The sequence below is a fragment of the Scedosporium apiospermum genome, assembly GCF_000732125.1.
Source record: "Scedosporium apiospermum strain IHEM 14462 chromosome Unknown SEQ_SAPIO_0090, whole genome shotgun sequence".
Classification (NCBI taxonomy): domain Eukaryota; kingdom Fungi; phylum Ascomycota; class Sordariomycetes; order Microascales; family Microascaceae; genus Scedosporium; species Scedosporium apiospermum.
Window position 1 is genome coordinate 529,548 of NW_015971791.1, and position 20,269 is coordinate 549,816.

General features: G+C 50.1%; 1 protein-coding gene across 1 annotated transcript; it reads right to left on the bottom strand.

The window, feature by feature from the left end:
• Positions 1–671: 671 nt before the first annotated feature.
• Positions 672–2,234, bottom strand: SAPIO_CDS4015 (C2H2 finger domain-containing protein; the record flags this gene model as incomplete). The annotated part of the gene is made up of 4 exons (XM_016786674.1): positions 672–1,665; positions 1,730–1,809; positions 1,878–2,069; positions 2,160–2,234. 4 exons carry the CDS (start codon positions 2,232–2,234, stop codon positions 672–674), a joined length of 1,341 nt encoding a protein of 446 aa, XP_016643650.1.
• Between the last annotated feature and the right edge of the window lie 18,035 nt (positions 2,235–20,269).

Here is a 20,269-nt window from a genome sequence, read left to right on the forward strand (position 1 = left end):
TGTGTCCAACAAATAAAATGTCAAAGCATAGCGCGTGGGTAATCTGAGAGTCAAAAGCCGAGGCAAAGTCGACTACCAAATGCAAAAAAAAAAGACATGCAGAAAATTAAGACAGATGAGGACACGGGGGTATTTCAACATGGCGGAAAAAACAAACAGCATAAAAAAAATGACTGTGACATCGCAGTCGTGGTTCAAGTTGGCCCGTTTCCGATCGCCGGTATCTTCCAGGCGACAGGCTTCCTCAGTGTCGCACGTGAAGCGTGGACAAAACCGACCTCGATTCAGGTGCGAACTGAGTAGAATGCTCTGGGGCGGCCGTCTTATTTCCTCGGGAGGAAAAGTTTTGTCTTCGCCTTATATGCTCCTGTTCGATGATCCAATGCCCAGGGTCGGTGCTGTGGATCCCCATCTGGTATATCCAAACTGTCTCTCCTTATCCCAGAAGGCCAGAATAGAGAAGGAAATGAGTGGGGAAAACCGGGGAAGCCAATGATGACAACATGCACGACGAATAATGTAATATTATTACACAGGTAAGTCCCCTCCCCCTCATTGAAGAGAGGGCGGACCCCCTTGAAGCGATTAGGTAGGTATGCGGGATGGGGTATGATGATGTTCACAAGAAAAAAAAGAAAGCAAAACGTGTGCGTCGTTAACAAGCCATGGTTTTACATGTTGGCGATCCTTGCGCTGGGAAGCTGCATCGATGGGTCCTCGAACTCGACAAGCTTGGGGCCACCCCAGGGATCATAGACACCAGATCCGTATGTGGGGATTTGCCCGATGGTCGCGACCTCCACGGGAGGCTGGTAGGGCATGTTGCCGTACCATTGCTCTCCCTCGGACTGGGGGGTGGGTTGCTGGTACTGCTCTGCTGCGACGGTGGAAGTTGAGTCCTGAGAGGGCGTGGGGGTGGGCATCGCCTGCTGCGGTGAGCCTACAGGCTGTTGGCTGATCTGCTGAGGAATGGGCGAGGGATAAGAGACCATCGACTGGTGTGTCTGCTGCTGCTCGACGGGCGAGGCGGCATGAAGGGCATAGGTGGCAGCCTGAGTAGGTTGATGCGTGTAGAATCCCTCCTGGTTAGACGGGCTCCGTCCAGACGCCGCGGAGAAGCTGCTGGGGCTGCTCTGGATAGAGGAGGTGAGGCCGGGGGCGCTGTATGGGATCTCAAGTGGGAGGCGCTCGATGGGCTGGCGAGGGATCTGGTATTGTTGAGGCATGGGGTTCGTGTTCATCGTGGCAACGCCTGGATTGCTCTGTTCTGTTACATAATAGGTCTGGGGCATGCTGGCGGTGCGATGGATCATCTGGACGCCGGGGTGCTGAGGGGGAACAGGCTGGCCGTGGTATTCGTGAGGACCACCAGAAACGGTGTGCCTGTGACCGTAGTGCTGAGGAGGCAGGCTGTTATACGGGCCCATCTGGTGACCAAACTCGGCGAAGGAAGCTGCCCTGTGGAGGTTATGGCTGTGGGACATGGGCTGGGGGCCGGCGTTCATGACGTTCTGGACGGGCCATTGCATGCCGGAGTGCTTGGGGGTCGCGGGAGATTCACCACTGTCCGAGTCCGAGGTGCAGTCGTCGAGCAACTCGTTGGGATGCAGACCCCTTTGGTGGGATCGGCGCTGGTGCTTGACCATGGTGGTCTTGCGGCAGAAGCTACAGCGGCGAGGTTAGGACTTTGGTTGCGCTCGACACCCAGATGATCGATGACGGGTCTTACCTCTTCAAGCAGCCATCGTGGGCGCATTTGTAGGGGCGCTTGCCAGTGTGGATGCGTCGATGACGGGCAAGACTTGAGGACTACGACATGTCAGTGTCCAAAGTTCAAGGACAAGGTGAAGGTGGAATGGAGAAAAGAAAGGACGAACGTCAGAAAAGCGCTTGCCGCACCCAATGTGCGCGCACTGATGGGGCTTTTCTCCAGTGTGAGTGCGGATGTGGACGGTGAGCGCACTCCTCTGGATGAAGCTCTTGCCACAACCGGGCGTCATGCAAGAGTAGGGCCGCTCATTAGTGTGTATCCGGTAGTGGCGCTGCAAATCTGACTTGCGGTTAAAGCTCTATTTGTCTTGGGCGTTAGTAGGGCGTCCTTTGGTTTTCTTCGCTCAAACGTCTACAGCCACCGAGGAAGGGAGGGGATCGATGCAAACCTTGTTGCAAGATTGCCAATCGCACTGGAAGGGGCGGGCGGTGGGTTCGTTTTCGACAAGTTCGAGGAGTTCCATGGTGATTAAGATTTAGGTGTAGATGGTGGGATGGGTGTCAAAAGTGGGTTGGTTCGCTATGAAGAAAGAGTCCAAGTCCGGTTGATCGCGGCGGTATGATGAATAATTCTAACGGAGTTTGCAACTTTCAGCACATCCAGGGCACAAGTTCCGGTGGTCGACACGAAAGAAATCCGAGGTGAGACGAAGAGCCGATGGTTCGGGGGAGGCTTCCTGCGCGAGAACTGTCCTTGAGAGGAAACAATGGGAAACGGCAGAGACAACGAAGAAGATCCAAAAGCTTCTGTGGCAGCCACCCAACCTCTTTCTGAGTTCAACTCAAGGAAACGGAGACTCAAGAATCACCAAGGTTAAGACGAAAGAGATCCGGGTCCGAGTCCGTGAGAGGATTAGGCAATTCCAAGTCTTTGGTGATATGGGCGAAATCGGGTGTGTGTATCAACGTTTATATCTTTCCAGCGACACTCCAGTGTTAGACAAGAAAGCTCTACCAAGCCGAGTATGTTGTGGGAAAAGTGTCGAGTATAGGAGAGGATGGACGAAGCCAATGCCTTGAAGGAAGAGGAGGAGTAGAAAGGATCACGATGCGAGGGCGCCTTGATGGTTATGTATGTGGGAGAGTGGGCAAGGCGTGGAGATCCTAAACAGACGACCTTGGGAGTACCAGAAGAAAGATGAAGGGCGTTGGAGGAGGATATATACTGTGATGGGCAATTGGAGATGGATAATGGGCCCTGGTTGTTGGAAAGGGCTGAGGAGCCCTGGGGTACAGGATTGTAGCGCGGTCTTCACACGCTAGAGAGACGTATGTACACTACGGTACCATGCATGCATGGATGCCATGGATTCCACTGGCACAAGGGGGGGGAGGGGAGGGGTTAGGGTAACAGTGGTAGTAGGGGTGTGATGTCTCCAGTAGACCGGGGTGGGGGGTGAGACACACCACTGCAGAGAGGGGGTGCGGTGGGAAAAAGGGACAAGGGTAGGGAGAAGCGAGGGAGGGTGGAAGAGGAGAGTGCAACGAGAGAGAGAGATGGGGGGAGGGAGGGGCTTGGTACCTGGAGCTAGTGGATGCCGAGCGCGGTGCGGTGAGTAGCAACACACAGGACGAAGACTGCGAACCCAAAGTAGCACGCACTCAGAGTTGTATTTTTGTTGGTCAAAGAGCACCTCAGCGACGAGGGAGCCGCAGGCTGGCCCCGTTCGAAAGGCAATGAGAGGGAAAAACGCTCGAGCACTGGGTGTAGTGCTGACACGCCAGTTCGAATAGACCACTTACGCAGTACTATTTTCTGGGCAGTGGACACTCCTGCGGGCGTGGCGATCGTGGGAAGGGAAGGTCAAGGTCTGGTCTGGAGAAGGGAAGCCTAGGCCTGGAAGGGGCGGTGCGTTCGAAGAATGAAGAGTTGCAGCAGCTTCGAAAGGGTATAGTGTCGATATGGATTGGCCGGCCCTATAGCACGTCTCAAGAAATGAAGGGGGAGTCGATAACGCAGCTCCAAGTCTATATCGGTCCTAGTCAGGGCCTCAGGACCACAGCGGATGCACGAACACGACAGTCTTCGCGTCTTTCGCGCAGGCACTCGACGAAAATAGTATGCAAGGCAGCCAGCTCGTGGTTACAGATGACTTTTCCAAGACTGCATTGAGGCAGCGGGACTTTCGGGCGCCCTGGATTCGCAGAATAGAGAGAAGAGCCCACCGTCACAACGCGAGCGTGACAGAATTGGTTGTTTGAGCTAGTCGCCCAACCTGAAGCCAGCCAAACTAGTCCAGAGGAGTAAGAGACGTTGCAAATCCGGAGAGGACGTCTCCTTTTGGCAGAGCAAAGAGAGATCTTAAGAGATTCAGATAATGGATTGGGATTATACGAGAGAGGGAAAGAGGAGCTGTGTATAACTGGTAAGTGATGAATGGGAACTATGAGAGTGACAGAGAGAGGCAGAGGGAGGAAATGTGACAGATTCTGTTAATTTCCTCGGACGCATTGCCTTGGTCCCAACAACTGTGTTAGTATGTGCCGTCCTTTGGTGTTGTCCTGTCTGGTAACAGAGGAAACCACAAGAGACAACAAGGTCCTCAAAGAAATTCGACGAGTCTACCAAAATGGGTTCTGTTTCTACTTCGTAGTGTTACGATCGCAGTGCAGAGACAATGGAGAGAAACAGAAAAGAGGAAAAACCGAGTCCAGCAGGGTTCAGATGGAATTTCCTCTGGAGGGGGGAAATAAATGAAAGAGAAGGAGCTCGACTGGTCTAACCCGGCGTGGCTTGCTCTGGAAAGCTTTGAATTGGCGGGGACGACCAATTGCTGTTGGCAGGCCCATCCTAAGGGTCGAATACAGTGGACAAGTACCTCGCAGAAGGGCAAGAGGATATGATCAAAATACACAGGTGCTACTGCCACTTAGGAAGGAAACAAAATAGGCAAGCGAGTCACCGGATTGTACTTGACTCAAATAAGAAGTTGGAGGAGCAACTTGGGACCTGTTTAGAATAGAGAGCGCCTGGCCGTACGAAGTACTAGTGCAGTGGAGAGTACATTGTACTTCGTACATCAGTTCATAGTGTACCTCAGTACACTACAGACCGGTCAAGTGGGCATCGAGCAATAGAGTACAAAGCAGTGTACAAAATGGTGGCAATCCTGGAAAGAACTTGGGGCTGTCTTGTGTGTTGGGTTGCTGCCACAAAAAGAGCGGACTGGGGACAGGGATTGAGACAATGGAAGCCGCGGGACAGAAGTGATAATACCCACGAGGGGGAACGAGAAGGTATCCACTGCAGCTCCCACCACAGGTACTTGACTTGAGTACTCTCCGCAGATGTTTCGGTGGGGTTTTTATCCCAGCCTATAATAGACCAGCCCTCCTATTCGTTGTTCGGATAAGCCTATAACAGCGCAGTCGTATTGGGAAGGGCCTGCTGTCAATCGAGGTTGTAGCGGACGGTATCAGTGTCCACGATGTAGAGCCAGGCAGTGTCGAAGGCCGGACGGCACCGCTACCTCCCAACGAACCAACATTGAAATACTATAATAGACACGCCTCTTAATAGATTGTTCTATTGTCTAACATGTACAAGTAATTACTTCGTACAATGATATTGATGGGACGTTTCACACCGAGATGGTTAAGCTTCATTTACTAGGCCCAGGGCCAAGATAATGGGATCAACTACTTCATCGCAGGAGATCAGCATTGAATTTGGAGGCAAGGGACAAGGGACGGAGAAAATGCCCCTTACGAAAAAAGCTATCAGTTATAGCTTCCAATTGCCCAAGCCAATGGACTTCAGTCCGTCACAGTCGTGGCGATCGTACAGGTCACAATGTGGTCCTGGCAGTGGTAGCGGACTTGGCTCTTGCTTCCTAGCAGTCCGGTGTGTGTTGATTACTCCACTAAATCGCCGTATAAGTTCGGTGTCGCAGGGTTGTTCCCTTCAGAACTTGAGCTCGCCATACCCCGACTAGTACTTGTACGAGGTAGATAACCTTGTTTGTTGGATAGAGAACAAATTGGTGGTTCTGCCTATCATGGGATGCTGGTACTGCCTGTGCAGTGCGGGCGGAAGCGGGAAGGAGAAGTGCATGGTTGACCCTCATTGATCTCTCTCTCCCATCCAAAGGGCAATTTTCACGCGGTTTGGTAATATTTAATTCTCAAGTAACAAAACGCATGTATCGATGGCAGCATGTCTACGAAGTACTGCATCTCCTCTTTTGTCAAGCATCTCATTCTCGCATCTTAATCCCCCCCTTCAAATTCAGCGTGTTGGTTGATACTTGAGGAGCCTCGCCTTTTCGCTTCTCGGCTTCCTCTTAGTCGCCGACCCTAGCAAGACAAAAGAGGGAAGGACAATTGACACGCAAGATCACCCAGCTTGCCGGAAAGCATGAACTACGCCACTCAAACCAATTCAACTTGCTCCCTCCAGCCTCATGTCAATCACAACACTCGCATGGTAATCAAGATTTGATCGACTCTTACGGGTTAGCGCCTAATGGGAGGCATTGCCCAGCAAGCTGCTCTAAATTTCAATAGGGTTAAGCGCAGTTCAGCCATGCAGCGTCCACAGTATGTATGTACGAGGTGTTAGTGTACCACAGAAAAGAGAGCATGTGTTAATGAAAGTTTCCAGTAAAACCAGGCGGTGGTTCATTACTAAATCGATTTGATGATTTCACTGCATGCCGTCGAGGAGTGGAGCTGAGGAGCCAGGACAGGCCAGCCATCTTCCGGTCTCTGGACATATCGACCGACTCCAAGAGGAACCAGATGTAGTCGTCAAGATTAGTCCGTTTATCGCGAGAGATCGGAAAGCGTAGATTACGAAGTAGTGCCTCCACTCACTAATTTTTTGCTTAAAATTGATGACACTGTGCTAACACCTCGGTACTGCGTTAACCAGAAAGTGCCGTCCTTGCCTGCCCAAGTCAATGATAGTTTGTCGCCACCTACAATGCGAATGCGAAGACCACTGGGGACAGCCAAAAGAGGCGTTTGAATCTCCAAGGGCCTAGGGAGTGAACTACTGATTTAACTTCGTGCTCCAAGTCATTGTAGAGACGGAATTATCGACTCGTATTCTCCCTTCACATGGCGAAACCTTGACTCAGGCGTATCCGGGCAACGGACTGAGGGATATTGTAGCGATGACAGTTTGTTTCCACGAAGATCGATCCATTACATGTCGATCTAGAATATCAGAACCAGGACATATGTGAATATCCTTTTCTTCTTGTTCCTGGTTAAAGATGATATTGGGGGGGGGGGGGGAGACCCGGGATGGTGTGTCTGGACCGCCTCATTAATTGGCAGCACCCCCTCCTTCGTCCTCAATGATTCTCGATTTAAATGCCAGTCGCCAAGAGAAAAGAGGCGGCTTCAAACGAAGGAAATCTCGAAACAGGGATACACGATTTTATCTGGTCTCTCCATTCATTTAGATGTACCTCCACTTGCAGGGCAACAAGGCGTCGTCTACGAAGTATCCCATGATAGAAACACTCCTAAAAGGAAATCCAAATAATCGGAAATAACACACCAAAAGTAGAGGGTCGTGGTTTTAACTTTCAAAGCTCATTAATAGTTCGCCGTATGATTTCGAAATTGGGTTTGGCACTTTGAGGAGAGGATTCATCTTGAAGCCACGATCCCAAGAGAGAGGAAACGTGCCCACAAATCCTCCCAATAGTCCATCCCCCTAAATTTAATTCCCGACTTCGATAGCTCAGCCACCAAATCCCATCCCACATGGACTTGAATCAATGATGTTGTCTATCAGAAACTTCGTTGACGCAAGCCCGTGAAGCCAGACTGTTCTAGCGCAGCGCCGGTCACTCACACCACCTACCCACGAGGGCACGGATTTAGGCTCGTTCTCTTCCTTCGCCCTTTTTCCCTTCCAACCACGAGAAAGCCAAACAAAGAGATGGGGTGCCCCACACGAAACAACGCACCATTTCGATTGCGGATGCCCAATAGCACATGGCACCAACGACCATCGTCCTGGGCTTGCCGTCCCTTCTCCTTTAGACTTTCAATCTTAACCCCTCCTTTGGGAACTTGCTCATCTTCATCGAGTCACGTCAGTTGTTTTTAGTCTCGCCGTCTATGAAGTAAACCAAAGAGGTGGGTGGGTCTTTTCGACACCATCATCCATTTCCTCGGGCTCAAGCTATTCTCTGCCTATCGAAGGGAGGGTCCTCGGGGTGTACCACGAGGAATCGATGTTGTATTTTAATTCTAAACTATTTTCTAAACTTTGACTGCCTGCCGCCCTTTGGATGGAGCCTTTGAATGGAGTCCACAATGTTCACACGGAGGCATGCCATTCCTCCATGCGTTCAAAGGATGAGCCAATATGCGCTCCACCCTCAGGATTCATCCCGTCCCCCTCCTTATCAGGGGTCCTGATAAATCTAGTTGTAACCCGGCCGAGTGTGAAGCTTCTGCAAGTAGAGAGCACGAGACGTAAAGTTTCTGGACCACATGGGCTGGAAGCCAGGCGGGGTCAACTTGTCATGCATGCAACAATGAAATAATGAACCACTTCGTACCAACAATGAAGACATCTACCATCTTATCTAATCCGATCCAAGCTCTCTCAAGGGAACCATGAAAAGATGGGATTTTACGCCGTCGACACTTCAAGCTCGTGTTAGTCTGGGATGGTCCATCTTGGGTCTCCCAAGTCCGTCTAGTGGAGATTGTGGGCAAGGACAGGCGGACGACAGGGCGGAATATGCGCCGATTCGATGTCTCACTTCGGAGGCTGCGTTGGCTTTATTTCCCCTACACGGAGGATTTCTAATAGATCTCGAATCTATTCATGTTTTGATCTCATTTACACTGCACCTTTCCTAAAGAACCCAATGGAGTCGCCGATGGAAGCCACGAAAGCTTCCAGTGCATCAGAGCTCTAAAAGCCTGCAGTAACACACTCTATTGTCTCACTTCTCACTTCAAACTCCACCCAAAATCTCCGCCAGCTATTTTCCTCATTAGCGTGCGCGAAAAGCTCCACAATGACAACAGCAGCCAGGAAAGCCCCATCTCCCATCTTCATCAAGGAGGGCACCATCGCTTACAATCCACTACACTAGTGTATTAGTGGAGTCCAGTACCTACGATTGTACAATTGCAGCGATCCATCAAATCATCATCATCATGGTGGTTGGCCCTTGCTCCTTCAGACCAGTCATTTTACCCCGCCCTCGTACCAAGGGCGCAAGATACCAGGGAGGCCCATGCCAAATCGAATTCTATGTTGCATTTTCACTACCAGTAGGCTCGGTCTGTTCCTTGCTGGAGTTTGGAATCATGGATATGGGTGCTGAAAGAGAGAGAGGACTTTGATTGCAGTGTGATCCATGATCTCCACAGGTCAATTGTTACAACCTCTTTGGATTTAGTGCGACGGAACCATTTGAGCTGTATGCGCTAGCAGGTCGTACGAATGAACGCAGTTGACTTGTACGAAGTAAGATCTTGAGCTGGCGTTGTGTTGACGAGCTGAGCTGTGCTGCTGAGCAGGGAGTTGCTGGTCAGAGGCGGGGGCCTTAATTTGTCCGATGCCAGGACTTGTTCTCCACCAGAGCATCGTTGGAGGCGAACATGAATCCCAAGAACTCGTGGCAAGAAACCGAACAGCAGGGCTAGAAACTCGACAGTATCTTCCTTCCATGCAGCTCTGGAGTAATAAGTTCCGACTGCCGAGAAGGTAGGGATGAAAAAAGGAGACATGGCTTGACGATTAATACGACGCAACTGAAAGAAAAGGCACAACAGGACGATTGATTTTCTTTTTCCCCTTAGATTTTCCCCAGCAAGCCTTCATCCGAGTCAAACATTGCCTGTTCTTTGGTTCTCGTTACGGAATATTTTCAAGGGGCACGGGAAATAACTTCTTGCCGTGTGTGCCTCTTCCCCGCATTATCGTCAAAGGCCCGGGTCTTGCCTTCAAGTCTGCCTCGACGAAATGTCGTCCCCTCCATCCTCCCACATCGACGCTAGCGGCTGAAGCTTAACAGAATGTGAGTGGTAATATTACGATCCCGTCCAGACTCCTGACAACGACTTTGTGTGCAGATCATCTGGGCTCTGCCATCGTGACAATACTACTCTGTGGAGCAGGCACCTGGCTCGTGCAGCCGTGAAGCTCTGTCCATTTCTGATTTTTTGAATGGCATCCCCAGTCGACTTACACAGAAAAAGATCACGTATGCCTCTGAACGTTGGTAACAAGCCCCCTCTCCTTGTCTGCACCCCGTGGCTGGTGCATGCTCTGCCGCGAAGCGTAGCATTTTCTTCTTGGTTCGTGCATTTCCCCAGAATTTTTAAGGGAGAAAAAGGATGAGCACAGGTACAGTTCAACCAAAGATTCGGTAGAAATATTTTCTAAATTCGGCTTGTCGTCATGAGGGGGTTAAAGAGGTACATGGTGGTTGCCTCTTTCAATCCCAGTAAGTCCCAGCCGCCGCTCCCAACTTTTTTCTCATACTCCTCTTTTCTCATTTTAGAGACGGCAGGGAGAACATCGTTGCTATGTGTAGGGTTGTAACGCGGCAAGCCATGGCTTCAAATTTCGGGGCACTAAATCCAAATGGAACATCGAAAAATCTGGGGGAGGGTGAGGGGAGGGGAGGGGAATGGGGAACACATGATCATCTGTTGCTACGCACTGTCGAGACGGGAGATGACGATAGCGGATCCAGATCTTCGCTGGAAGATTATTTTGTTGCGGCCCAGACGACTTGGATGGAGCAAGCATGAAAGAAGGGGTTGTACCTTTTCGCCGTTTGTCTATCCGCAACAAGGAACGATTTCTGCATGACCTACATATTCCCCGACGAGGAATATTGTCTCAGAAAGCAAAGGAAAAAAAGACAATTACGATGATAGCGGGGACTTACATCTTTCACTGCACGAAAGAAGAAAACGAGGGCTGCTCCAAGACCAAAACGGGAATATCGGCAAACACCAGAGCACGAAAGAGAATATGGAGCATAGAGGAAGGGGAGAAAGCAGCAGCGGGACGGCCTCGTGCATGGGATGCCGCTGAAAATGGACGCCGAAGTCCTTTCTTGACGGCCGATTTTGCCTTATCCTCGCTAAAAATTTTGGGGGCCAGTACGAAATAGTGGAAGATCAACGTATGCAAGCTCAACAATCCGCGAAACCTCGCCAAGTTAACGCCTTTAGCCACCAGACACGGCAGAGAAAATGGCAAGGGTCTGCCCTCTCTCACCGCATCTTGAATGAAGAGAGGGGTTGCTGGTTGGTGTTGAGGGCGGCAAGCGCCAACAGCCCCTGGAAAAATCAAGTATTGACCCTAGCAACGAAAAAAAGAAAAGGGAAAAAAAGTGGAAGCGGGAGGTCCCGAGAATTGAGGCTGGAAGATGGGAACGGACTCGACCGGCCCATGGCGGGGAGGAGGGGCAAAAATTGCAACGATGCTACCCCAGGTTTTTTTTTTTTTTTTTTTTCGTTTCTGAAAAAGCAAACTTGTTGGCATGGCACAGGATGAGACGCCAATTGCTAAAAGGGTCATGGCATAGCGATTGTCTTCATTCGTCCCTCGCACCTGCCGTGACCGGCGCACTCGGCTAATCCGGAGGGAGACCTGATCAATTTCCGGCGCCGGCAGTCGGAAACTTACATGTTCGGTCGGCGATGCGAGCTTCAGTGTTGTATTCTCCCGCTTTTTTTTTTCCCCTCTCCACTTTTTACTTCTTAGAGTTCATATCGATACACCCTGTTCGGCAGAGTGCGAGCGTGTCATACTCGAGATGCAACGTTTAGAGAAGACAAAGGCCCGCATTGATTCTACAGTGCACTTCCAGCAGCGGGGCCGGGCCCAAAATGTCGATGGAAAGGCTCGCCGCGTTCTTCAGGGCAATTCAAAAGAAAAGTGTGGGGATGGCATTCCCGCATCCCTCGCCTCCTTTGAGAAAGAGCTCGAGCGTCGATGCAGACACGGCACGTAGTTCGACCAGGTGGTGTAACCAGCCCCTCAAATCCTTCCCAATTGATCAGGTCGAGGTCGAGAATCTCAGTCGAAATGGGAAAACATCCTTGTTCCCAACATGAACTGGGACAAAGGAGAGAAAGAAAAAGCTGCAAGCCTCGTTACAGGGAGGGAGGAATAGTGCCCTGCCTCTGCAGGCGTCTGCCGTAAATTGGCCAGCCATTTATTCGTACAGGGCCTGGCCGGACGGGAATTGAACTAGGGTGTTTCGCCTCAACATCAATTGATGTCAAATTTTGATGTCGTGCTCCCCTGCCGAGTAATCCAGGTATCACGGGGTGACTCGGACGGGATTGTATCCAATATTCATGACGCCGTTGGACAACTGAATTTATCTGCCGATTGGATCGGTGAACAACCTACCAATGTGATCTGCACATCGCGGTGTAGCGAGGCCAATCCAGAGTCAACCGGAGGTGAAAGGAAACAGAAAGACGGGAACGAGATGAAAATGAGGGGATCGACGAGGTTGACGGTCGGTCCTTTTGCTAGAAGAATTTAGTTGCAAAATAAATAAAAAATATACTTCGATAAACCGACACTGTACTTCGTAGTGTACCTTACACACACTCTTCCGTTCCATTTTGCTCTGCGCACTTACACACCTCTACGTACGGTAAATTACCTCCACCAGCAAGATTCTTGGTCATTTCTGTGTAAACCCACTGGCCGGCGGGCGAAGAGTTGATGTGGCTCCCTTTCCCATCCACAAACACTGCCCTCAAGCAGATCATGAGCCGTATGCACGTTCATTTCACCTCCTTAGACCCAAAAATCTGCAGTTCGGCGTGTCTATGCTTGCAGTTCATGGTGCCTGGCAGCATTTCTTGATAGGCTGGGGTGGGTAGTAACACCTCTTCGCAGGTACACGAAACCAAAGGGAGAAAAAAAGAAAAAAAAAAAAAAAAAAAAAAAAAAAAAAAAACACAGACCTTCACCGCAAGTGCGCTTCTTTTTCTTTCTAATTTTTCGAGAACGCCCCTGGTCACCCACCCTGTTCGAGAGCTTCGCCCATGTCCGAACCTTCTCTTGCAGGCTTGAGATGCCTGAGCGATCATGTTGGGCAGGCATTGGCGTCGCCCATGCAAAACTACATACTGACCAGGCTAGTGTTATTGAGAGCGCCAGTGAGCGATCCCATAGTACAAGCATGGAAGGTTGGGTTTCCTAGAAGAAGGTATCACTTCGTAGATTTGCTGCGGACAGGGCTAGCCCTGGTCGGAAATGAAAAGTGCGGAGAGAATTGTTCCCCCCCTTCTCATTGTCCTAACTTTCTTCCACCGGATATTGCTCTTTCGCGAGACGCATGAAAGATGCAGGATAAGGAATTGTTCTAAACTCGTTTCGTCGGAATAATTCAAGGGAGAACGACAGGAAGGGCAAGGTACCTTCCGTACACTAGCCTGCCGTTTAGGAACATCGGAAGAATTTAAGCAGGCCAAGAACAAATCCACTCGCACTCTTTTCTCAGTCCTCCACACACACTCGTCTAGGTTTCCCCACATGTCATGAGAAGAGATTGAACTGAAAGGGGACGAACTAGCCAAGCGAGAGGGGAAGCGAGGACAAGGGATAAACGAGGCGCGGTCTAGGGTGGCCTACGTCGTACATACACCACCATCCATTCCGCTTCGCTAGGTGCAGGATAGAGTACAGCTACACTAGGAAAAGGGAAACGAGAGTCAGAGTAGCAGAGAAAGAGAATAAAAATGCAAGCTGCAAGATGGACCGGAACCAAGACGGCTCTTGTGGCCGAATGGACTGTCCGCCTGCATTGCAAGGGGGAAATGGGCATGAACAAGTTTGGACGACTAAAAAAGCTGCGAGATGTAGGTGTAGATGCATCTTCACGCGGCATGAGGTTGCTTTTTCTGGGGGTGGTGGAAGCGAAAGAAGGAATGATTCTCTCCAAGTCGCTCCTTGGACCTCGATGGGGCTAGTTAAATGTTGATGATGGTGGATTCCTACTTCATACTTCGTACGAGGAGCATAAATTGCTGCGAGTGCAGCGATTTTACTACACTCCCCTTTACTCCCGCCGGATTGCCGCATATTGTGGCTCAGTTGTACGATTGGGGAGTTCGCAGGACCAGACTACTGGTGGAATACCAGCCAGCTGGTTATTGGGATACTCATGATCTTCCAAGGGTTCGGTGCACCAAACGTCTTTCCACAGGCTTGTCGAGTTGAACGACGTGCCAATTACTTCGTAAGTACTTCATACACAACATCAACTATTTTGCGACAAAAGCACGGGAACTACACTATGGTATGCGGTCCTCATGTACTTCATACATCGCACATTGAGATTTGATGGCTTGCGTGTTACAGCAGTCTCCGCGCCTGCAAGAAGCGGCTTGGAGATTCCCTCACCGCTTTAAGGATACGAAGCAGGGCCAATTTCAACCTGCTTCTCAGCAAATATGCAAGAGCAGAGATTCAAGTTCCTCTTTGAAACCCTGGCCAAATCCGTTCACGAGATGCAGACCCCTAGTACCGACTATACCTAGTTAGGAAAAGGCTAGTGCTGTCAGGACGGGACAGGATACGACCCTACGAGGTTGCCCTCCACTTCAACCCCGGTTCCTTGTGATTGTAAACCCCCGTCACTGTGTGTCGTAATATTTTGCTAGGTCTCTTTTTTTCCCTTTTTTTTTTCGCTGCGATCCTCGATCCTTGACACCCAAGTCGACAGCGATGCTGCATAATGTCCCTAGCTTTCATGATTTTCCCTGCGGAGGATTGTTCCTACGCAGTATTGCTGAATGTTGGGTCGTTGTTTCCGCCAGGGAACCTAGAGGCGCTAAGATTACTAAATCGATCCCTCAGAAGCATCAGTTTAGAGAAAGAGAAAAAAAAAAAATAAGACAAAAAAGAGTAAGAAAAGGGAAGAAATCGTCTCATCAACATCCCAGACGTTTCCAACCGCCGACGTGGGGGCTCAAGGTCTTGGATGATCACATAATGCTCTGTCATGGCAGGAAATGCTCGAGATTAATGAATGAGGATCTTGTTGTATCAATTGATGTTTCTTTTTTGGGGCCACAGAGTACGACATGATCTTGTCAGACCTCACCTCGTGGACGGAGAGTTGGTCATCCCCTGAACATCAAGTCTGTGTGTGAAAATGCAGGTGGCATATTGGAGTGTGCTCCAGGCCCTCTTTTCCTTGTCTTTGCCCGGATCAACTCAAAGACCGACCGTCTCCCACATGGCAAATGCATGGGTTGTCACATCGCAATATTATGCCGTCCTTCTGGACACTCAAACTCCAAGAAGTTGAGAAGTTGTATCCCGGAGTTGGACCGTTGATTATCATATTACCCCATGATAAGCCTGGCCCGTGCCCGTCTTCCCCTCACCCACAGCACGCTACAAACTTCTAATTTATGACGAGCAGCAAATGAAAAGTATTATCGCGAACGCGATAATTGGGGTTGGGCCTAAACCAGCCAACTCTTTTCAATTGGGAAGAATAATTGGTACTCATGCTGTGCTATAAACATACGCAAGCCACCTCGCCGAATAAGTCTCTGACCCAGCAGGAAGGACGATATTACACAAGTTCAATTGGTTCGAAGATTCTCTGGTTCGTTGTAATACGCCACATCCTCGATACAGCCGCTGCTTCGTCCGTACGAAGTAGTTTACTTCGTACTCGAGAGTGGACCGTGCAGTAGCCAAGGTTGCAGTCCGGGGACAGGGCCAATCCGGTTTCTTACCCGCGACCAATCAGAGCTGCTGTTCTCAACCCCACACTGTAAGCAATGCAACCCGGACTTGCTGCGGCCTACCAGAACGTACTGGTACCAACCTCGAGCTCTCACACACAAACCCAGCAGCCACACTCACCACTGATTTCCGCCAACTTTCGAAATTCGGTTCTTCTCATCTTAACACCCCAAACTTTTTTGTTCGTGCCTTTCCGCGCTTCTGGACCGACATGGACAGGAAAGCGGGGTGCACACTGTGCCGTAGAGATATTTGCGGTAACCATCTCGTTAGAAACTCTGGTTAAGGAAGCGGGGCGGAGGGGCCACTAGGTGCCGCTAGCTCTCTGGCTGGCTGATACCGACCTGGTCACAAGGGGCGTCCTCTGCCACCTCCGTGCTCTGTGAGCTGCCTCCTTTCTGTGCAGAGTCAAAGTCGGCAGTAAATTACTCGGTATACTCGGGGACTGTACCTCAGTCTTCTCGGGGAAGTTGAGCCCAAGTCATGTAGTTTCCCTTTTAGGCCTTATCGCTTATCAACCTCGCCAGCTGACTGCTTGGCTTGGCAGAACCAAACTTGTTTCGGTCGAGCTCGTCTTGTGTACCTCGTGCTTTCCCTTTTTTTCAAGGAGTTATCGACGCCTCGCAGCTTGGTGAAACTCTGGTGTGAAGCGCAATAAGAACTGGACTTGCAGATTGCAGGAAGCTCTCTCCGACCCCAGAGAGGAAGAAAAAATGCAATCCGAGTCAACCCTCTCCAGAGAGGTTGATTGATGTAAGTCGACAATTCGAATTGAGGAACAACATATTTCTTCTTCAATATTGCTAGATGTGTGACTTTCGTCAGTTGCTTTCGCGGGGTTTCCTGCATTTTTATTACAAGGACATCATTGCCTCAAATTTTGACAACTGTCTCTGATGTGGTCTTTCCAACATTCCCCCCAAGATTAGATCTCAATGACTCTTTTCGGAGAACGCGATCAAGACCCTTCATTTTCTCTTGTCCCTGTTTCGTCTCGAACAGGATCTGACATCGGGTCCGTGTTCTCCCAGGGCCTCCCCGCCTCTCCCCTTGACCTCCGACGGGGGGCGCACAGGCGTCCAAACTTTTGAAGCACCCAGGCTTGATGTCGAACTTGAGAACTCCGCCAAGTGCATGACTGGTTTCCTTGACCTCGCCTGACCCAGGATCATCCCCGCGCAATCGCTTCATGCAAGACAGCAGTTCCTTCGCCCTCGATCTGTTCCCGCTGATAACCAACCGCAATTTATCGTGGGTTCGTTGAGGGTTGCATTTTCTCCAAAATAATTTATTGATGATGGAGGGGGGAAGGCTTTAGTGGTGGGTTGCGTTTTGGGCCTGACAACATCAAGAAAAAAATTTTTTCCCTATGCCATGTGCCATTTGAGTGTGGTCACATTGTCATCGAAGATTTTGGTTCTCCTGCTTCAAGTGCTTCACAAGATTGCTCTGTGTCGTCCCCCGCCTCGAGACGAACTGCGGGGTCCTTACAGTAGCCTATCTCGCTTTCTTCTCCGAGACATGGCCTGGTCATCGAAATAATCGTAGCTGTCTATTAGTGCCGGCCTTGCTGCCTTCATGGGTCTAATGCAAGTTCTAGCCTGGTAGTCAACGTGCCTCTGAAGGATGGACTAGTGAACTTCCCTACTATCGCGCTTTGGTGTTTTCCCCAATTTTTTTTCCCTCTTGGCTCCGCCAGACGAACACCCAAGAGATCTCATGTAAGAACAAACCAATAAAAATCCGATGCGACGAGGATTCATCGAGACTCGGAGACTCCGTTATCCGGCAACACAATCCAGTGGGGAAAACAAGCAGCTTGCTGCTCCTGCGACGTACGAACACCCTCTCGTCCCTCCCCTTTCTTGACGTTTTGGATATCTGCCCACTTCAGCAGTGTTCTTACATCTCTAAGTGTTTCTCTCCTGCATGTCGAGTGCTGCCCACACACGGATCCTTTGATCTCCGTGGTTTAGGACATTGATGACGAGCAACGTCTGTGTTCGAAGTACATGGCGGTACACAACGTGCGCTTTACTCGAAGTAAACGCCCATCTCGTCCCATCACTTCCTAAACAAGATAGGCGAACCCGCGCTAGAACACTTCCTTCTTCAATGCTTGCTTTTCAGCCGTTCTACGCATTGAAGACGGTGAAGACGAAAGGCCCAATCTAGAATATTGCTTCTCGTTCAACGTCCAGCCACATTGAATTGAGCGATTGAATTGAATTTTTTCGTTATTTTAGGAAAGGTTTCATGTACGAGGGTATCGTTGCGTTCACCCTCCAGCCCCTCATTTTGAGACAACCATGAACGATTTTTGAACTTGGCCATGCACCACCGCGAAAAGTTGCGTTGCAAAGTGTGTGTGGGGAAATCTTTGCCTGCCATTCAATGGTTCTCCAGCGTCTCGTGGTTGCTGGCATTATGTAAGGTTAACTGGGCTTGGGCCTGAGCGATGGAACAACGGGACGGGACTCCGACGAGCTCGAGGTGTGTGCGTTTTTGGATGTACGAAGTATGTACTCCAGACTGCGTCTGCATGCCTGAGTCCACATGAATTGAAAATTTTTTATATTCTATTTTGGAATGGATTTTGGATGGCATCCGGACCGGCTTCGTCCAGTGTCAATTTGGGGCAACGATGTGTCAAAGTACGAAATACGTCCTAAAATCGAGTATCGGCGGATCTGGATTGATAAAAAGATGCTTATCGATAAGCCGCGGCTCATCAAGAGGTGTTTCATTAATGACGTACTTTTTCGCCCTGCTCGTCGATTGTCGATTGGCGAGATCTCAGTCACAGACTACGAACTAGCAACCATCCCGAGTGTTAATCCAATTACCAAGTAGACTTCCCCCAGTCTTACCAGAATAGACTGGCAAACTCCGACATGTAGAAGTGGTCATCCGCCTGCCTCATGAAGATCATTATCCTAATCCAAACATCAAGAGTCTCGACTCCCCTCCTCTGCAGCTACTCTATCACACGCGCCTCCGTGACTAGGACCTACAGTTCGCAGATGTCGTCATGGCGCTGCGGCGGGATGACAGCTCCTGGTGATGCATCAACCACGAAATCCATCTAAGAGCCCAGCGCATCAACAACAGGAAGCACCTCTTCCCCCACACTTCAACGAGGATCCTAGTCTGGCTCCGCTGGCTCAAGAAAAAAAAAATGGGAAGAAGGGCGGCTCCCCGCCACTTCCTTTCTGGAGCGAACCGATAATTAAGATTGCCGATACGGAGACGGGAAGAAGAACGGCTGGGGATGTAACAACGCGGGGAAAGGCAAAGGAAAGAAGTGCGGGGCATTGGCATAGATCCCTGAACCAGTGAGAAACTCAATTGAAGATGAGAGGGGAAAAGAAAAAAAAGTCCCATTGATTCTTTGGTTCTCACTGGACTGTGCATAGCCTTTACCAAACGCTGTCGATGCACTTCGAAGTCGGGTTCGGAACCAAATTTAGGTTAGGCTTAGGAGTACAAGAGGGTGGTTGAGGTGTCCAGAAGAGGGAGGTCGAAAAGGGCCTGATCCAGTCTTTTTCGGACGCTTTGGCGAGCCGAGAAGGGAAATCTTACCCTACCAAGAAAGCCTACTTTGTACTAGACCCAAAACGTGGTGGTTATTCTTGGTGACATCTCCCGGTCGCCTTTGGATAGTTGAGGCGCACCTCGCAAGAATTGTACCCACATTTTTTTTGGTCTTCTTCTGCTCTGATGGACGAAGTAGTACCCCTTGGGCTCCAGCAGGCTTTCTACTTGTCGTGGGCGTCTCGATTTAAGCTTGCGATGCCACCGCTACGTCCACGTACCTAATCTTACATAGCGCATCGATGGAGGTCCAAGTTGTGGTTGTAGTGTACCTTGCTACGGGCTCCGACTTGACACGAAGAGGGGCTGGGTAATACACTGCGTCGTATACCCTACCAAGTATGAAGTAGGCGCGCGTGACCATCATCGGCGGTCCTTGGAGAATTGGCAGGGTTGATACCTGAGCAATGTGTGGAGATGACGCTTTTCGCCGTCTTTCTATGGCATGGGTGATTCATTGTTGGAATGTGTTACCCTGGTGCTTTTCTCTCTCCTTCTCTTTCCTTATCTTTCCTTCTTTGTTCCTTTTCTTCTAGGATGTTACAGGGCGTCGAGGTGAGATTGTTAGGGGCGTTCGGAGCTGATGAAGCCGATTAAATCCTTACAAATGTGGTCTAACTCTCGCTCCCTGTGGTGCTGCCTGGGGAGCTTCGTTGAAAAGTGGTGTTGAGTCGTCCAATCAGCGAACAATGGAGCCAATCGTTTGACGTGAAACCAAGTCGAAACAAGTTTCTTCTTGGTGAATTAGTGGGCTTATTGGGTGCTGCACGCAGACTAACTAGCCTTGTCTGGCTCCGCAAGGAGTTTCCATTGACAGACCTGGCAACTATTGATGAATATGATTGATGGATCAATGGCATTCTTACAGCAGGCAGGCAGGCAATCGATCGCCACATTTGATCTCTCGACTGCACGACTTACATGCAAGCCACCAGACAGAGCCGATGATATCACTTATGAACTCCAACATTTCGAAACCGGGATTACTGCTGCAAGATGGGAAACTTAAAAGCACATCAGCAAGTTCTTCATCGCGCATCCCCGAAAGCTATCTCGAATATGGCATGCCGGAGCCGCACGCGAACAACTTTTTTTCCTACTATTATTCTGGTCGTTGACTTCTTCAGTGATCCTTTCCTTATTTTGCTTCCTTCCTCCCCTTCTGTTTCGCCTTCTGCG